The sequence below is a fragment of the Artibeus jamaicensis genome, unplaced genomic scaffold, assembly GCF_021234435.1.
Source record: "Artibeus jamaicensis isolate MK-2021 breed Jamaican fruit bat unplaced genomic scaffold, CSHL_Jam_final contig_65, whole genome shotgun sequence".
Lineage (NCBI taxonomy): Eukaryota > Metazoa > Chordata > Mammalia > Chiroptera > Phyllostomidae > Artibeus > Artibeus jamaicensis.
The window spans coordinates 1,697,694-1,717,301 of NW_026521913.1; the positions used below are offsets into that span (position 1 = coordinate 1,697,694).

The window sequence follows — 19,608 nt, forward strand, 5'->3', positions numbered from 1 at the left end:
AAAAATAAGAGGATATGGCGGCGCCGTTGAGTGAGGGACAGCAGGCGCAGTTTTGCCACCTCAAGCCGACAGACAAGGAAGGACCAGCTGCGACTTGGGGAAGAAAGCCCACCGCCCAGGCCTTGAGAAACTACTCAGTTTCTCCAGTGCTGCTGTTTGTTATCAGGCCGGTGTGCGCGTTTCTTCCCCGCAAGGGTGGGAACTACACCTTCATGGCTGAGGTGAAGGTAAAGCTGCAGCTGCCGGACGCGGATCCGGTAGAAATAGAAAACAGGTAAATTAGTGAGTGAGGCTGGGTTCCCATCTCCGAAGCTCCGCAGGCGGCGGGTCCTTTGGGCATGGGGATCCTTTCTCCGGGGACCTTCGGGAGATATCGGGACGAGGTCACTGAGCGCTTAGGAATGGGGTTGCCGGGTTTGCACCTCCTCCTCCCCCCGGGAGATCAAAACTCTTAAGGAGTTTGAAAGGAACTTGACAGTCTGCAGTTTTGTGTAGCTGTGGCTATGCTGTTCGGGAAATTATGATGATACGCCGCCTTCCTGAGTTAAGGTTGGTCGATGCTCAGAAAGAAGAAGGCGTTTTTACTATAGAACTTGAGGATACACGCTCTGATCCAAGATAGCTCTTATCGCTATGGTAACTCCCACCACAGAACGCTTAGGCGAAATTAGGGTGCAGTTTGTGATTACAAAGCAGCATTTAGGCAAAAACAATTTTGTACAGTATTTAAGTCAGGATTGTAGGGCATCTAAAGCCTCTCTCAATTTTAAATTTCTATCATTGCACTGCTACTTTTGGGTTACCACATAGTTTTAAAAGAACCAACTTTCTCAGACTGTTATGAATAACATGATGATCCCATGACAAAGTGAAGGGATCACAGTTTTATTGGGACATGGCAGTGTCCCAATAAAACTTTTTTTTTTTTTTTGGTTTGGTAGAGATCACGCTAAAAGCAGGCCGCAGTTGTAAATTGTTACAAATTTTGGCTTCCCACCAGAAGTACCTGACTTGCCTCCTGCTTGCAGACTTATGGCTGTCCAATGCACGGTATCCTAATTTGTCCTACTTGTGTCTGGAAAAATTGAAGTCGCAGCATTAAGATTTTTCCTTGTTTTTATTTGACTTTTGGTCTAGTTTAAAGCCCGTATTAGTGAAAGAAAAATGTTTCCCTTAAGTAATAATAAAGTAAACATGTATTTTGACAGGTTTGATTCAGAACCATCATAGAAACCCAAATGTGAAGAAAGACACAATTTCAAATTGTTCTACTAGTATTTTCCCCACTGCCTCTTAAAAATAACTAAAAACGTGAATAATGTTGTTAACGTCTTTGTTCTAGGATTATAGAATTATGTCACCAGTTTCCTCATGGAATCACAGACCAAGTAATTCAAAATGAAATGCCTCATATAGAGGCTCAGCAGCGGGCAGTGGCAATCAATAGACTGTTGTCTATGGTAAGGTGAATCCACTAGTTAATGTAATTACTTTTTAAAAATTATCATTGTCATTACTTTCTATTATTAGTCATAAAAACATTAGAAGGTATGTTAGCTTGTGACTGATAAGATTCTAAACCAGGAAACAGCTCAGACTGCCCGAATTGAGGAAAGAGAAAATTATTAACCATTTTACAAGACAAATGAAATAAATATATTTTTATTAACTTGTATTTCTTAACTTAATTGTCTTTAAGATACATAAAGGTATATAGACATAGTCTCTACTTATCTTCTGTTTTCTTCCTACTGGTATTGGGACATTCCCTATGAAATACATCCCCCTGATTTTTCAGAGTCATCACAGAGCCAACTTATTAGGGTATCATTCTCCACAATTTCACATTGAACATTTCAAAAGGCAGGAATGAGTCCGGTTGAATGTGAACAGTGTTAGGCCTCTGGGAGGAAGTGGAGGCTGTGCCCCAAGTAAGAGCAGTGGGTTGTTTTTTTTTTTCCAGTGAATCCCTTCTACCTGCTGTTACCTCTTCATTCTCCTCTACTGCTCCAAAAGACCCTACCATGCTCTAAATCTACCTATCTCTCCTTCCTTTCCTCTGTCATCAAAACTCCCATGTCCTAAGAGCATTTCGGTTTGCTTAGTAGCGATTACATAAAAGATTTCTATACTAAAGGCTCATCTGAAGGCTGTTACACTTTTTAAATCTCAGCTTTATTGGATTTCTAAGGACTCGGGATATGGAGATTTGAGAACAGGCAAACTTTCTGTTAAACTGTCCCCTTTAACCTTCTAGCACAGGGGTTGGCAAACTTTTTGTATAAAGTACCAGATAGCAGCCCTTACCACTGTAGTTCAGTTGGTTGGGCATCATCCCACAAAGTGAAACGTCGCAGGTTTGGTTCCTGGTCAGAGCACATGCCTGGGTTGCAGGTTTGGTCTCTGGTTGGGGCATGTATGAGAGGTAGCTGATCAATGTTTTTCTCCCTCTCTTTCTCCCTCCCTTCCCCTCTCTCTAAAAATAAATAATTAAAATCATTAAAAACATAAGTGCCAGATAGTGTGCATTTTAGCTTTGTTGGGCCATTTGGTTTCTATCACAATAGATAAATTTTTTAAGAAAATAGCTATGGTCCACATCTACATAAGTGGAAATGGCAGTGTCCCAATAAAACTGTTTGTAAAAACAGTGGCCTAGATTGTTGACCCTTGTTTTAACACCAGGAAGGGGGACTGTTGATGCTTTCTAGTCAATTCATGTTGACGAAGGTCTTCAGCTACAAGAAGGATAGAGGAAGGAATGCTGGGAGGTTGTGGAAATAGAAAGTGTTTTCGTTCTGCTACCACCCTTTCAACCCTTTCCTTTCTGTCTGAAAATCATTCTCAGTACCTTCCTCTCTTTCACCACCTCTGTGAAGGACCCCATCTACTGCCAGTCCTTTTGGCTTGCAGGCTGTAGGCAATGGTGGAGCTATTAAAGAATTTTAAGCAAAAGAGTGATTATTAATAAATCACAAAGTATTACTGATTTTAACTCTTAAATAAGTATCAAATTGTGCCCCTATTTCCATTCCTAATACCCCCACATGTGTTCAGGCTCTATGCTTTTACCTGAGTAAAAGTGCTATTACAGTGCATCCTACCTGGATTTCCTGGTTCCATCTGCCTTAGAGCAGATAGCCTGATCTGCCTTAAATATAGATCTGACTAAGTCACTTATCTACCAGAAATGCTTCTTTTCAGCAGTAGAGATTCAAGTCCAAACTCATGAATTGACCACATTAAGTCCCTGCCTTCCTTAGCTGCCTTATCTTTTGCCATCATTGTGCCTCAAAAGTTACGTTTCAAAGGGAACAGATTCTTCTTGGTTTCCTACCACATTATGCTGTTGTATGCCCCAGATCCTTTGCTTAAGCAGTCTTCCTTGCTTAAAAGGGAAGGCCCTTCTTCCCATTCTTCACAGACTGACTATTCTTCAAGATTCAACTCTGCTCTTGTCTCCAGGAAACCTCCCTGAATCCCTGATTGGGCCAAAGCCGCTTCTCTGAGAGCCCATCCCACCCATTACTTAACATTTATTTTTTAAAATTTTTTATTGTTTTTAGCCTCACCCCAGGATATGCTTATTTTAGAGAGAGGGGAAGGGAGGGAAAGAGGGAGAGCAACATCGATGTGAGAGAGAAGCATCAATTGGTTGCCTCTTGTGGCCCAACAGGGGACCGAACTTGCAACGTAGGTATGTGCCCTGACTGGGAATCAAACCTGTGACCTTTCAGTTTATAGGATGACACTCCAACCAACTGAGCCACACTTGGGCACTTACCTCTCATAACACCAGCCAGATTGTATTGCATTTAGCTGTGTGATTCTTTTAGAATTCATGTTTGTACCCCCAAACAACAATCATAGACTGGTGTTCATGAAATGTTCTTGATTGAATTAAAAGACTGAATGGAGCCTCTAAATTGAGCTTTGTGGTTCAGTTTTGCTGCTTAGTGGAGTCAGTGGGGAGGTATTACTGTTAAGCTATAGGTAAACCCATTTTAAAGTCATGGGTCTGCCCATCTTAGCCATGGCTTCCCCATACTGCCAGAAACCCAGTGGTATTGCCACCCAGAAATCTGGGTGTTCTTAAGTTCAGACCCAAGGAAAATCAGAAGCGTATGTTAGATATGCTTTATTTTACTTTTGACTCATTAGAGAACAACAAAATTGTAGGTCTTCTATTCATTGGTTGACCTTTTTACCTAATTTTCATGTAACGCAATAGAAATCGTGTATCAGTAAATGTCACTATTAACTCTGTAACTTTTATTTAATCATCATGTGATAGAGTATGCATGTCAGCCTTTATTTGAACTTTATATTACATAAATTATATTTTATGTGTATCTATTGATTTTATTTTAATTTGAATACAGATTTTTTTCTATTATTGTAAAGCTGCTTGTCTGTAATCTTTGTGCATTGAACATATAACTAAGCCAGGATCTAGCATATAGGTAATTGTTAGGTGTTAATATTAGAAAACAATGAGATAAAGAGGTAAGTTTTTAAAAATACACTGTATGTTATAGGTATGCAAAAACTTAAATCTCAAGTGTGGAACTGACAAGTAACAAGACGTAGAATATTTTAGTCTGTGTTAAACATTAAAAAATGCATTCATTGACATTTGTCATTGGATTTGGTGTATGTACAAAGCAGTTAACTGCTATTTTCTATTTTAAAAATTTAGGGTCAGTTGGATCTCTTAAGGAGCAATACAGGCCTTCTCTATAGAATAAAGGATTCTCAGAATGCTGGGTAAGCACCAAATTATATCATTTTAAGAAAACTTTTGCCCTTGCTGGTATGGCTCAGTGGATTGAGTGCTGACCTGCGAACCAAAGGGTTGCCAATTTGAATCCCAGTTGGGGCACAGACCTGGTTTGCAGGCCAGGTCCCCAGTAGGGGGCTCGCAAGAGGCAACCATACATTGATGTTTCTCTCCCTCCCTCTCTCTAAAAATAAATAAAATCTTTTTAAAAACTTTATTACAAAAATAATATATGCTTTTGGAAAAAAAGCCAAAACAGAATAGCATAATGTAAACCTCCTGCACATCATCCCTGTCTCCTATCATGAGTTCCATTTCCCAGAGGTAACTTGTTAATAATTTGGTGTATGTCTTCTCTTCTAGATATATATAAATACATACAGATGCTTATATATTCATATATAATCTCTTTTAAACACAAATGGGATCATGCTATCCATACTGTTTTTTTCTAAGATTTTATTTAGTTATTTTTAGAGAGGGTAAGGGAGGGAGAAAAAAAGGGAAAGAAACATCAATGTTCTAGAGAAACATCAATCAGGTGCCTCTTGCATTCCCCCAGCTGGAGACTTGGCCCTCATCCCAGGCATGTGCCCTGACCAGGAATTGAACCAGTGACCTTTTAGTTTGTGGGACCATGCCCAACTCACTAAGCCACACCAGTCGGGACTAGCCTCACTGTTTTGAAACTTTTTTTTTTAACTTGTCTCATTCTTTTTAAGGTTTGCGCTTTTTTTTGTAAACAAATCAATATGATGACTTTGTCTGCTAATTCATAAGTAGTCATGTAGATTATTAGATTACTGTGTGTCTGTTTGCCTTTCTAATTCTACTTTATTCCCCTGCAGTAAAATGAAGGGATCAGATAACCAAGAAAAACTAGTATACCAGATCATAGAAGATGCAGGAAATAAAGGTAAGCATGTGAAGGAAGAAGCAGAAAACATTGACTTTAGGACTAGATATAGGAACTGAGATCCTGTCTTCCCAGGGTATGGATCATGTGTACACCGCCATTTATGTAAAAGGGAGAAGGAAGTATACATATGTACAAGGTAGGGGAAAAGTAGGTTTACAGTTGTGAGTATGCAAAACAGTTTATTCTTGTTTTATTATTTATTAATTATTGTATTATTTTCCATATGAACAATTGTAAGCTTACTTTTGCTCTACCCTGTACTGTACATATGCTTAAAAGACTCATGAAGTGATGTCATTGTTGCCTCAAAGGAGGCAGGAGTTAGATGACTGTGGGTAGGGATGGAAAGAAAATTCTGAATGTTGAACTAGGTGATTGTATTATCCGAACTAAATAAAACTTAAGGTTCTTCTTTTTTTTTTAATCCTCACTCTCTGTGCTTTGGAAGCCTTATTTTCTTCATTTTTCTATGTAAATTGTGGATAATAACATCTGTTTGGGTTTGCCAAAAAAGACAAAGAGAGATGTGTAGTGCAGTGTGGCATTGACTAGGTCCCTCAACAGCTTTTTAGTTCCTCTATCTTCATAGAAGAACTATATCTAAATTGCTGTTACTGCACTTTAGGACCTGTTTGATCTGTTAGCTTTAATATTTATGATGTAATCTGAAACCATGTAATTTTTACATGTATTAGAAAGTTTAATTAAAATATTTTAAATAGACCTATGAAAAAGCTATTCTCTATTCAAAAAATTCTTCCTATCTCATTATGCTTCTCTGTTGTGAAGAAAATAGAGCAAAGTATTTTCACATAAAATTCTCATTTTCACTCTTTCCTTCTTTGAAAGAAAAATTAATAGCTTTCTGTACAGGACTTTTACTGGCTGTAAGAACTATAATCTTCTGTTTTTCATTTCCCCAATATAGTATTGTATAAATAATGGACAAAGCGGCTGTCATAAAGAGGTTTTTGCTCTCCCTTGAAGATAGCAGCTGACCCACCCCAAACTTAAGTTTATTTTTCACATATATAATCTGAAGTGAAATTTAAAGAAAACAAAAGTTGAGGTGCAGGAGGGAATAGAAGAGCCAATATAATATAGTCAAGCACCACTTAACTACATGGATAAGTTCTGAAAATGCATTGTTAGGTGATTTCATTATTCTTTTTGCAAACATTATAGAGTTCACTTAAACAGATGGTATAATCCATCCTGGCTGGGTAACTCAGTTGGTTATAGCATTGTTCCGATGAGCCAAGGTTGTGGGTTTAATCCCCAGTCAGGGTACATAGGAGAAGTAACCAAGGAATACGTACGTACGTAAGTAAGTAGAGCAATAAGTTGATGTTTCTCTCTTTCTCTCTCTCTCAAATCAATAAATAAAAGATCTCACCTTTAACAGGAAGCTAAACAACAAAACAAACAAGCAAGCAGAATAAAAACAAAGACACTGAAATAGAGGACAAGGGGACAAGAGGGAAGAGGGAAGGGAATTTAAGGGGGAAAAAAGGGGAGGGATTTGGAGGAACAAATATGAAGGACACAGGAACGAGAACTAAGGGGGGTGGAAATGGGAGGGAGGTGGGAGCACAGGGCTGGGGGGGAGGACTGGGATGGGAGAAGTAGACAAAAAACTGTACCTGAAAAATAACTAAATAAAATTATTTTAAAAAAATTTTTTTAAAGAAAGTAGACTTAGATTGTATAAATCTGCTACACACCTAGACTGTAATAGTGTAGACTATTGCTCCTAAGCTATAAGCCTATACAGCATGTTACTGCAGAAAGCAACATGAGGTTAAATCATGCACTAGAGAAAAGGGTACAATCAACAGACACAGTAAATCTGATTTGTATGAGGTTACTGCAGCATACTGTTATACAGCAAACTTTTTTTATAAGTAAAAAGTATACTCTAAATTATTTACAATAAGTAAATATATACATCAGTAACATAGTCATTTACCATCATCAAGTATTATGTACTGTAGTAGTTGTATATGCTGCATATTTTATACAGCTTGCAGATTTGTGTACACCAGCATCACCACAAACACATAAGTAATGACTTGGGCTACAACGTTAGAACAGCTGTGATGTCAATAGGTGATAGAATGAATATTCAGCTCCATTAAAATCGTATGGGACTTCCAGTATATATGCAGTTTATCATTGAGTGAGATGTCATTATGTAGTCCAAAACTACATTAATTCAGTAACATTTCAGCATTTTTCTTTCATTACAAAAGTGTCCTTTTCATTTGTTTTTTAAAAGATGCCATGTTAGGATTCCAAGAAATTTTCAGTTGCTAAATAGAACATATGACTTAGGTATTGTTTTTGCCTATTTTTGGTACTCTATCTCAGATTATTTCTTCTAAGTCACTTAATTTTTCCAATAGCTAAGCAGTAGGAGTATATACATACATATTTTGCTAGTTTTGGAATGAGATATAAGCAATGGGGATTATAAATACAAATCCTAGAGTTTTCAACTTATTTTATTTTACTTTCTCATAGGAATATGGAGCAGAGATATCCGGTATAAAAGTAATTTGCCATTAACAGAAATTAACAAAATTCTAAAGAATTTGGAAAGTAAAAAGCTTATCAAAGCTGTTAAGTCTGTGGCAGTGAGTAGTGTTCTCTTTTTCTTCTCTCAAATGTTGGCTGTACATATATTGCTCCAGGTATATTTCAGGGTTTTTAAAAATTGTTATTTAAGCTATGTTGTGATTTAAAGTTGTGGTCAAAAAAGATTTTAAAAATTTAGCTCATTAGTTTGGAGGCGCTGCTTAGTTAGATGTAGCACTGTCTAGTTGTCTAACCACTCAAAAATCTAAAGCTATTCAGGACAATTTTTGGAATCATGAACATTTTTCCTGGATTTTGTGATACATAAGAGAATTTACCTCATCCTGGCATATTAGATAGCTCATTGAACAAATATTGACTGTGTGTTTGCTATGTGCCAGGCACTGTTTTGTGTGCTTGGGATACATTATTAAACCAATCAGAGAAAGATCCCTGCTCTGGTGGAGCTTCTGTTCCAGTAGATAGTGTTTCTCCTTCTCATCCCGTCCACTTGTCACGTCCTTCAGGGGCTCCATACTCCCCAGCTGGGTCTATCAGAGACATCTGCTATTGACCTCACTGATTTAGGATTAGAGGAGCCAGGATTTCCCCAGACTAAAGTTGGCTTGAACACAAATTTTAGCATTTAAGAATTTGATATTCATGCAATTGGTACAGCTTCTATGAGAAACAGGATGGAGGTGCCTCAAAACAATTAAAAATGGAACTGCCTTATGACTCAGCAGTTCCACTTCTGGGTAAATATCTGAAGAAACCCCAAACACTGATTCAATATGTGCACCCCTATGTTCATTGCAGCATCATTTATAATAGCAAATATATGGAAACAACCTAAGTGTCCATCAATAGATGGAGAGATAAAAAAGAATGGAGTCTTATCACTGGTGACAGCATGGGTGGACCTAGAGAGTATTATACTAAGTGAAATTAGACAGAGCAAGACAAAGAAAATGTATGATTCTAGTTATATGTGGAACCTAAAGGAAAAAAATATATGAATAAACAAATAGAAACAGAGTCATCGATACAGAGAAGCAATTGCTGGTTGCCAGAGCATAAGAAGAGTTGGTAGGCTGGGTGCAAAGGTGAAATATGTAAGTATAGATTGGTAGTTACAAAATAGTTACAGGTGTGTAAAGTACAGCATAGGGAATATAGTCAATAATGTAGTAACTATCATGGTGCCAGGTGGGTACTTGAAATACTGGGAGGATCACTTTATAAGGTATATGATTGTCTACCCACTATGCTGTACACCTGAAAATAATATAAACCAATATTGAATGTCAAATGTAATTGAAAAATAATATTTTTTAAAAACCAGGTGAACCGCAAAAAAAAAGATTTAATATTCATTTGATATTATTTAATCAATGATATTTATGTCATACCACTGTCTAAATTAGAATGTTATTTCTCTTCCATATTTTTAATGGATAATTTTCTATCATTATAAAAGTAAAGAAAATAACATAATGAATCCCCACATACCCATCACCTAGCTTGATTTCGACAGTTCTCCTACATCTTTATTTTTAATAGCTTCATTGAGATATAACTTATATATCATAAAATTAATCCTCTTAAAGTGTATGATTTATTGGGTTTTACTGTTTTCACAGAAAAACGCAACTATCATATTCTTGTAATTTTAGAACATGTTTATCACCTCAAAATGTGACCCCAGGGAGGCTAGCAGCCACTCCCTAGCCTCCCTGCCCCCAGGCCCTGACAACCACTAAGGTGCTTTCTGTCTCTATAAATTTGCTTATTCTGGACATTTCCTATAAATGGAATTATACAATATATTGTCTTTTGTGTCTGCTTTCTTTCACTTAGCATCATGTTTTCAAGATTGCAGAATAAAGTAGTATAAATATTCATTAATCCATGCCAACAGATAAATGTTTGAATAAATAAATAAATGGGGCAGATTAGACAAATCTTTCATGTAGAAAAATTCCAAATAATTTATGTAGACATTTTACCGTAAAGGAAGTAAAACATAATTCCCAATTCTTAACTGGACTGTGCATCCAAGAAAGGGCAGGAGAAAAAGTAACTACAGTGAAGAAAAGTGAGAATCACTGCTTTTAGACAAGAAATTATAGTTAATATCAACACTGACAAGTCATACTGTTGACAATCAGTCATCACTTGGTGATAATCAAATACCCTTGATATGATGTGATAAGAAGGTCATTTGACCTCTGTGGTGTTTTTTTGTCCAGTCTAATTATCAGAAAAACATCATATAAATCCCAGTTAAGGGCATCCTATAGAATACCTGACTAGTAATTCTCAAAACTGGCAAGTTCATCAATAAGACTGAGAAATTGTCACAGCTAGAAATTGCCCCAGGAGCCTTACTAAGTCTAATATGGTATCTTAGATAGAATCCTAAACCATAAAAGGGATATTATGGAAAAATTAAGGAAATATGAATAAAGTATAGTTTAGTGCATAATAATATATCAATATTGGTTCATTAATTGTGACAAATATACCCTCTTCATGGAAGATGTCAATAATATGGAAATTATTACAAGGTAAATGGAAATTTTATATCATTTTTTACAATAATCTTGTAAATCTAAAACTCTTAAAACATAATTTTTTTTCCCAATCCCAGTTTTGGGAGACTGTGAGCTTATAACCACATCTGCTGTGCATGTTTTTTCCTAGGCCTCAAAAAAAAAGGTATATATGCTCTATAACCTGCAACCTGACCGGTCTGTGACTGGTGGAGCCTGGTATAGTGACCAGGATTTTGAATCTGAATTTGTAGAGGTACTTAACCAACAGTGTTTTAAGTTCCTGCAAACCAAGGTAAGGCATAATTGAGTAAACAGTAATGTACTAAACAAAATATTTTCTGCTTTTGATTTTGCTCTGTATAAATTATATTTAGAAAATGCTAGTATTCTTGCTGAGATTTATGTTTCTACCCTTATAGGCAGAAACAGCACGAGAAAGCAAACAGAATCCAATGATACAAAGAAATAGTTCTTTTGCATCATCACACGAAGTATGGAAATATATCTGTGAATTGGGAATCAGTAAGGTTAGAACTCAGTTTCTAATTTTAATCTTATTTTTAAAAACTTGTTTATCATAGGGATATAGTTTACAATGTGTTCCAAACATATTTGAACTAGATCCTTTTTTCAGGTGATAACTTGTAAATATTCTGTAGAACCCACTTTGAGAAAGCACTGTCCTGAGCTAGTTAGGCAAACATGGTCATTGCCATTGGCACTGCTTAACTGTATGTGAGCTTCAGAGATAGAGCACCAGAGTGGGGGCCTGGCAGTGCATTTCACTGTCAGAATTGTAAAGTCTGTTCTGGTAAGTTCTTGATTTTGTCAGGCACATTTCAACATACATGCTAAACATAAGTCATTGTGTCAGTTGTCATTTATTGGTATTTTCCATCTTATGAGAAGCAAGCAGTGTTATCATACTTTTTAAAGACCTATACATAAGGAAATTATGCTGGATGCTTTATAGTTGGAGAAGAAATTGAAATGGACACTTGGACATGTCATTTTCATTTCCCAAATTTTTCATTTGTTAAGAAAAACTATGAATTTTGACTAAAGACTTTGATGTCTATGTAAATGTCTATCAAGTTCTTGCCAAACAAATGTTACTTTACAAGACTTCCAGATTTTACTCATAAGAGTAAATTTATCAGCAAGTGTCAAACTCAGTTTGAGGTAAGTGTTCTGTCCCCAGCATGAGTGGTTTGTGCTAAATTGGACCATTGTTCAACCTCCTTGTACTTTTGATTACTTGCCAGCATAATGCTTCCCCATTTCGCTAAGGAATTGTGACCATATACTGTTTTTAACCCCCTCCAAAAGAATGTCTCCTTGTCCTTTCTGTTTCCTTTTTCATACATTCCCTTTTATAGGTAGAGTTGTCCATGGAGGACATTGAAACCATCTTGAATACACTCATCTATGATGGGAAAGTGGAGATGACTATCATCGCTGCAAAAGAAGGCACAGTTGGCAGTGTAGATGGACACATGAAACTCTATAGGGCAGTCAATCCAATCATCCCACCTACGGGTTTGGTTCGGGCCCCCTGTGGACTCTGTCCGGTGAGTTGAAGTGACTTCACTTTATACCTGACTGCCACATAATGTACCAGCAAAAGCACACCCCATTTTCTCACTCTCAGGATTGACCAAGATCTCAAACCTCTATGTCATGTTGATGACAGACATTTAATGAACAAATCTTGCCTTGCATAAGAAATTTGTACTGGCCCTGAAATGGATGCTTTTTGACAAGCATTAATTATTTAACCTAAGTAGGGTGGAAGTGAGATTTGTTGAGAATGTACCATGGCCAGACATATTTTTGAAGATTTATGTGGTTTCATTTAATCCTCCTTGTGTCCTTTTGAGCTAGTGGTGTCATTTCCTCTTAAGTAGAAGGGAAGTTAAGCTAAGGAAAACCTAAGCATGTAGCTTCGAAGTAACAACCATGCTCCAACACTCTTTATTGATTCATTCCCATTTAGCTTATGAGTGTCAACTGTGTGCTATAGGTACTATCCTGGCCCTCATCACATTTATATTTTTGGGCTGCTAGTCTATGTTTTATTTCATGAGACTGGTCCCTTTTATACTTCTAAACAATCTATGCCATGGTTTCAATTATTAGAAAAAAGGCTAGCATATTAGGAATTCTATTTAGCATCCCTTCACAAAAAGGAAAGCTAAACATGAGACATTTGGTAAGTCAAAAGTAAGTCATTCTTACTTATAGGTCTTCCTTCTTGTATTCCTGTGTTACCCACTGATAGCCTTTTTCCCAGTGGGCAGGTGAACATGCTCATCTTTACGCTATAGTAAAAGATTTCCCATTAACTAATTCTGTGATCACAGAGCAGGTCGTATTATAGTATTGTATGTTCTTAAGTACAATCCCAATCTTTCATTTTGAAAGTTTTGATTTTAATAGTACTTGAAATAAATAGTTGGGTCTTGGATGTTTTTGTATTTTGCGTTAGCAGAAATTTGAGTTATAGTTGGCATTTAATTTGACATTACCTAGTGTAATAATTTTAAAACTTTGGTTTGAGTATAAACTTTTTTCTTTTAAAGGTTTTTGACGACTGCCATGAAGGTGGTGAGATTTCGCCATCCAACTGTATTTATATGACAGAGTGGCTTGAATTTTAATACAGAGCTATGAACTTTACTGACATTTTGCAAATAAAGTTACTTTGGGAGCAAATAAATAACTTCATGCATGATGGAACATCAAATTCCATTGAAAATAAATTTCACAGTAGTGGATACAGACTTGCTGCTATGAAAATATATACTATTTTATCTATGAAGATTAAGCTTATATTGGTAAAGTGGTCAAGAGAATATAAAGCAGGTAAGGTTAGTAGTGAAATCTCTTGTTCAGTAAATAAAACACTCTGAAGTTCTGGAGGACATCTTCTGAAGCCTTTAAGACTTGTGATTGTTCAAGAAAAAAGAAGCCAACAGATCCACATATATCAATGGATAATGGTTATAGAGCCTAAAAATGCCTGTTTTAAAGTTATTTATTAAGGTCTTCATTGGCAATTGCTTATATCTGGCTCACTATCACTATTTCTGTTTTCTCAGTGATTCTGTTGGGAAGAAATTAAAACAGGGAATGCAGGAATAGCAGAGCAGTGTACACAAATTTGAGGTGTGAAGGGAGGAGAGAGTTGAAACAGCACTTTTCCATATAGTTAATTCCTTTTTATGTCAGAAATATTTTTCAGAGGATTATGCCACTGTATTTACTTCAGCCTAATGGTGAATTATGTTTTCAGTACATAAATGGTGTCATATTCATGTTAAAGGATTCTTTTCACTAGACCTTTGTTAGAGTTTTAGAAGTTCGTTCTGTGGCTCAGTTGTATTACTTACTAGAATTTTTCCCTAGATTCTTTAACTGAAATTAAAACTAAAAATAACCATTGCCCTCCACTCACACTTTATTTTGGGGAGGGGTAACATTCTTCTTTTCTTGTCTCCTTTTAAATTTATTTCCTTACTCTGTTCTAAAAATCATGGTGTAATATGTCTAAACTGAGCAGAAAGCCATCATAATGGTCTTCAGTTCTAATGGCACTTTAAATTCCAGTGTTTAACCATATGGAAAACACTAGCTTATTTGATGTAGTTACACAGAAGTTAGCTAGAGGGCTTTTCAGGATCTTTGTTGTATTTTCCTTTTTAATTCCATTTAAAAGTTTCTATGTCTCGGCCAAAAGCATCATACCAAAGAAAAGGAGTTCAAACTCAGCTACTCCTGAGGCTGACCTCAAACACCAGTTTGGAGATACTCTAAGTGGGCAGCCATCAGAAGAATTATTATGTGATAAATGGGATTAGTAAAGTCAGCCCAGTAACCAATTTTTAGGAACTAGATGAATTCTGTGGTCAGCTGTATAAATTACTTTTTGATGGCACTACTCTTAGAAACAAAGGTCATTTTTTAGTATTAGAGGTAGGTATAGAGATATAGATATAGATATAGATATGATACAGACAATCTGGGAGCCTGCAACTGCAGGTTTCTCTTCTATCCCCAGTGAGAGTTGGAATGGTAATACCAATATCTCTCCTTCCTGGGACCTGGTCTATCACAGAGGCATAGTCTTATTTAATAAGCAACCTAAACTTGGAGGAGAATTAGAATTGGAAAGCAGGAAACAGTTTCTTTTTATAGCCATTATTGTTACTTTTCTTTTTTTATTGTTCAGTTACAGTTGTCCCCATTCCCACCTATTGTTCTACCCCGCCCCATCCAGCCTTCCTCACCCTGCCCTGCTCCCAGAGCCATTCCTTACCCCATTGTCCTTGTCCATGAGTCCTTTGTACATGTTCCTTGACTTGACCCTTCCCCTTGTTTCCCCCATTATCCCTATTCCTCCTCCACTCTGGTCCCTGTCAATTTGTTCATTATTTCCATGTCTATGGCTCTTTTGATTACGTTCCACTTATAGGTGAGATTATAAGGCATTTGTCTTTCACTACCTGGCTTATTTTACTTAGCAAAATACTCATTTCCATCCATGCTGTACTGAAGGGTAGGAGTTCTTTCTGCCTGTAGTATTCCAACATGTACAATACCACCATTTTTTAATCTGATTTACTGATGGGCACTTGGGCAATTTCCAGCACTTGGCTATTGTAAATAGTGCTGCTATAAACATAGGGGTGTGTAGGTTCTTTTGAATTTGTGTTTCAGGATTCTGAGGGTATAATCCCAGCAGTGGAATTACTGGATCAAAAGGGTAGTCCATTTTCAGATTTTTGAGGGAATTCCATACTGTTCTCCACAGTGGTTGCACCAGTCTGCATTTCCACCAACAGTTACTAGGGTTCCCTTTTCTCCACAACCTCCCAGCACTTGTTTATTGATGTGTTTATGATGGCCATTCTAACTGGTGTGAAGTGGTATGTCATTGTGGTTTTAATTTGCATCTCTGATGGCTAGTGATGTTGAGTGTCCTTTCATATGTCTCTGGGCCATCTGTATGTCCTCCCTGGAGGTATCTGTTTAGATCCTTTGCCCAATTTTTAATTGTATTGTCTGTCTTCCTGGTGTGGAGTCATGTGAGTTCTTTATATATTTTGGAGGTCAAATTCATGTCTTAGGTATCATTGGCAAATATGTTTTCCCACACACTTGGTTCCCTTTTTATTTTGCTGATGTTTTCTTTAGCCATGCAGAAGCTTTTTAATTTAGTATTGCCCCATTTGTTTATTCTTTCCTTCATGTCCCTTGTGCCAGGGCAGATATTGGTGAAAATGTTGCTGCATGGGATATCTGAAATTTTCCTGCCTATGTTCTTTAGGACTTCTATGGTATCATTTATATTTAAGTCTTTTATGTATCTTGAGTTTATTTTTGTGTATGGTGTAAGTTGGTGGTCGAGTTTCTTTCTTTCTTTTTTTTTTGCATGTACCTGTCCAGATCTCCTAATACCTTGTATCCATGAGGCTACTTTTACTCCATTTTATGCTCCTGCCCCCTTTATTGAGTATTAATTGATCATAGGGACATGGGTTTCTTTCTGGGTTCTCTATTCTGTTCCACTGATCTTTGTGTCTGTCCTTATGCCTGTACCAGACTGTTTTGATTACAGCAGCCTTGTAACATAGTTTGATATCAGGTATTGTGATCCTGCCTACTTTGTTCTTCTTTTTCAAAATTGCTGAGGCTAGGACTTCCGCCAAGATGGAAGCGTAGGTGGAAACACCTTGCGTCTGCGCACAACCAAATCTAAAAACAACAAAGTTTTAACAACAAACGCAATCAAACCACACAGAAAATCAACAGTACGGAGTCCGAAAACAACAAAATGCTCAGCTAAACCAGTAAGAGGGGCGAAGCCAGCAGCGGAGCATGTTGGCCAAAAAGATCCCCAACCGGGGTCGTGCACAAGCAGCCGGAGGCATGGATCCCAGGTGCGGGCTAGCTACCGGCAGACACCGGGAAGAGGCACGGCTGGCTGTCTGCGGTGAGTCGAGCATTTGCTTGCAGATAAACCAATGAAGAGGCGAGCATTGAGACCACAGGGCGCAGGGTAGCGGGCTCGCACATTTCCGCTCAGATCAACAGAGGGGGGCGAGCAGAGAGGACCGCCATTGCTCCCTCTCTGGCCCCGCCCTGGTAAACAACTAAGGCTCTGCTCCTCATACGTAACAGGCACAAACAGATAAAAATGTGGCTCAAGAACAACTCAGAGCCCATAAATCTAAGCGACCAAGAAATAGCCAAACTTTCAGATGCACAGTTCAAAACACTGGTGATCAGGATGCTCACAGAACTGGTTGATTTGGGTCACAAATTAGAGGAACATATGAAGGCTAAACTAATTGAAATGAATGGAAATGCACAGGAAACCAATAGTAATAGAAAGGAAACTGGGACTCAAATCAAAGGAGTGGGCCAGAAAGAGGAAAAAAGTGACCAAACAGAAAAGGATGAAGAAACAAGAATTCAAAAAAATGAGGAGAGACTTAGGAACCTCCAGGACATGTTTAAACGTTCCAACATCCGAATTATAGGGGTACCAGAAGGGGAAGAGGAACAACCACGAGTGAAAAACTTATTTAAACAAATAATAAAGGAGAATTTCCCCAATCCGGCAAAGGCAATAGACTTCCAGGAAATCCAGGAAGCTCAGAGTCCCAAAGAAGTTGGACCCAAGAAGGAACACACCAAGGCACATCATAATTATATTAGCCAAGATTCAAATGAAGGAGAGAATTCTAGAAGCAGCAAGAGATAAGGGGACAGTCACCTATAAAGGAGTTCCCGTCGGACTGTCAGCTGATTTCTCAAAAGAGACCTTATAGGCAAGAAGGGGCTGGAAAGAGGTATTCCAAGTCATGAAAACCAAAGACCTACAACCAAGATTGCTCTATCCAGCAAAGTTTTCATTTAGAATGGAAGGACAGATAAAGTGCTTCTCAGATAAGATCAAATTCAAGGAGTTCATCATCACCAAGCCCTTATTATATGAAATGTTGAAGGGATTTACCTAAGAAAAAGAAGATAAAAAAGATGGACAGTGAAAGGACAGCAAACTCAGTTATTAACAACCACACCTAAAACAAAAGCAAATTAAGAGGACAGCTAGATCAGGAGTGAACCATAGAAATGAAGATCACGTGGAGGATTAGCAACAGGGGAGTGGGAGAAGTGGGGAGAAGGTACAGAAAATAAGTAGCATAGACAGTAGATAAAAAATAGGGGGGAGGGTAAGAATAGTAGGGGAAATACAGAATCTAAAGAACTTGAGACAGGTGTTCATGAACTAAAGGGGGGATGGTGGGGGAGGGGTGTGCAGGGTGGAGGGGAATGGAGGGGGGAAATAGAACAAATGTAATGGCATAATTAAAAAAAAAAGTGAGAGTCTTACAAACCTCTGGGACACCCTGAAATATTCCAACATTTGAATTATAGAGGTGCTAGGAGGAGAACAACAGCAAGAAATCAAAAACTAACTTGAACAAATAATAAAGGAAAACTTTCCCAATCTAGTGAAGGGAATGGACTTCCAGGAAATCCAGGAAACTCAGAGAGTCCCATAGACATTGAACCCAAAGAAGAACACATCAAGGCACGTCATCATTAAGTTACTCAAGATTAGAGACAGAGAATTTTTTTTAAGATTTTATTTATCTTTAGAGAGGAAGGAGGGAAGGGGAGAGGGAGAGTAACGTCAATGTATGGTTGCCTTTCATGCATCCCCTGCTGGGAACTGGCCTGCAGGGAATCGGCCTGCAACCCAAGCATGTGCCCTGACTGGGAATCAAACCTTGATAATGTGGTTCGCAGGCCCGAGCTCAATCCACTGAGCTACACCAGCCAGGGCCAAAGAGAATCTTAAAAGGAGCAAGAAATAGGAGAGAGTTACCTACAAAATGGTATCAAAGGAATCAGTATGACCAGCAAATAAGAAGAGCTCAAAAAAAAAAACATATCACATAATGTACAGACCACCCATGGAAAAAAAAGAAAAACAGCCCATGGACATGAACTAAGCAGGGAATGCTGGTGAGTTGAGGGGAGGATAAAGGGGGAAAATTGGGAAAACTAATCGCACAACCAATAAAAAAATACTTAATAAAAGAGAAAGGAAAATGTAAGAAAAAATTTAAAAACTGCCGAGGCTATTCGTTGTTGTTTATTGTTCCATACATTTTTGAAATACTTCTTCTATACATGTGAAATATGTCATTGGTACTTTAATGGGGATTTCATCAAATCTATAAGTTGCTTTGGGTAGTGTGGACATTTCGATGATGTTAATTCTTCTAATCCACAAACACAGTATATATTTGCACTTATTTGTGTCTTCCTTAATTTCTTCAGTGTTCTGTAGTTTTGTAAGTAGAGGTCTTCCATCTCCTTGGTTAAGTTTATTCCTGGGTACTCTATTTTTCTAGGAACTGGTTTTAAATCCAACTTGGCATTGTGTCTTGATAACCAGAGATTATCATTTTTTAATCCTCACTGAAGGACACTTTTATTGCTTTTTATAGAGACAGAAGGGGAGAGAGGCAAGAAAACATCAACTGGTTGCCTCTCATGTGCACCCCAACCAAGGATCAAACCTGCAACCTTTTGGTCTATGGGATGACAGCTCCAATCAACTGAGCCACACTGGCCAGGACCAGAGATTGATTTTTAAAGCTTACAATCAGTAGCTAAAACATAAAAGTATCCATCCCTTGCTTCAATAGGAAATAAAAATCTCTCTAAACATTTTTCTCATAGCATGTTTTATT

General features: G+C 37.6%; 1 protein-coding gene across 5 annotated transcripts; it reads left to right on the top strand.

Annotated features, from left to right (window-relative positions):
- The first annotated feature begins 65 nt into the window (after nt 1–65).
- On the top strand, nt 66–19,587 carry POLR3F (RNA polymerase III subunit F). Of its 5 annotated transcripts, none has more exons than XR_008392591.1 (10): nt 68–274; nt 1,343–1,460; nt 4,700–4,767; nt 5,629–5,696; nt 8,223–8,335; nt 10,983–11,126; nt 11,254–11,361; nt 12,214–12,405; nt 13,417–16,829; nt 19,363–19,448. XR_008392591.1 is itself a non-coding variant. In XM_053670935.1 (9 exons), exons 1-9 carry the CDS (start codon nt 213–215, stop codon nt 19,525–19,527), a joined length of 1,038 nt encoding a protein of 345 aa, XP_053526910.1. In that variant the 5' UTR covers nt 67–212; the 3' UTR covers nt 19,528–19,587. The 5 variants fall into 5 exon arrangements, 3 of the variants coding, with proteins under 3 accessions (XP_053526911.1, XP_053526910.1, XP_037015859.1); XR_008392592.1 differs by having other exon boundaries at nt 13,417–13,699; nt 19,363–19,446; XM_053670935.1 differs by lacking the exon at nt 13,417–16,829 and having other exon boundaries at nt 67–274; nt 19,363–19,587.
- The last annotated feature ends 21 nt before the right edge of the window (nt 19,588–19,608 follow it).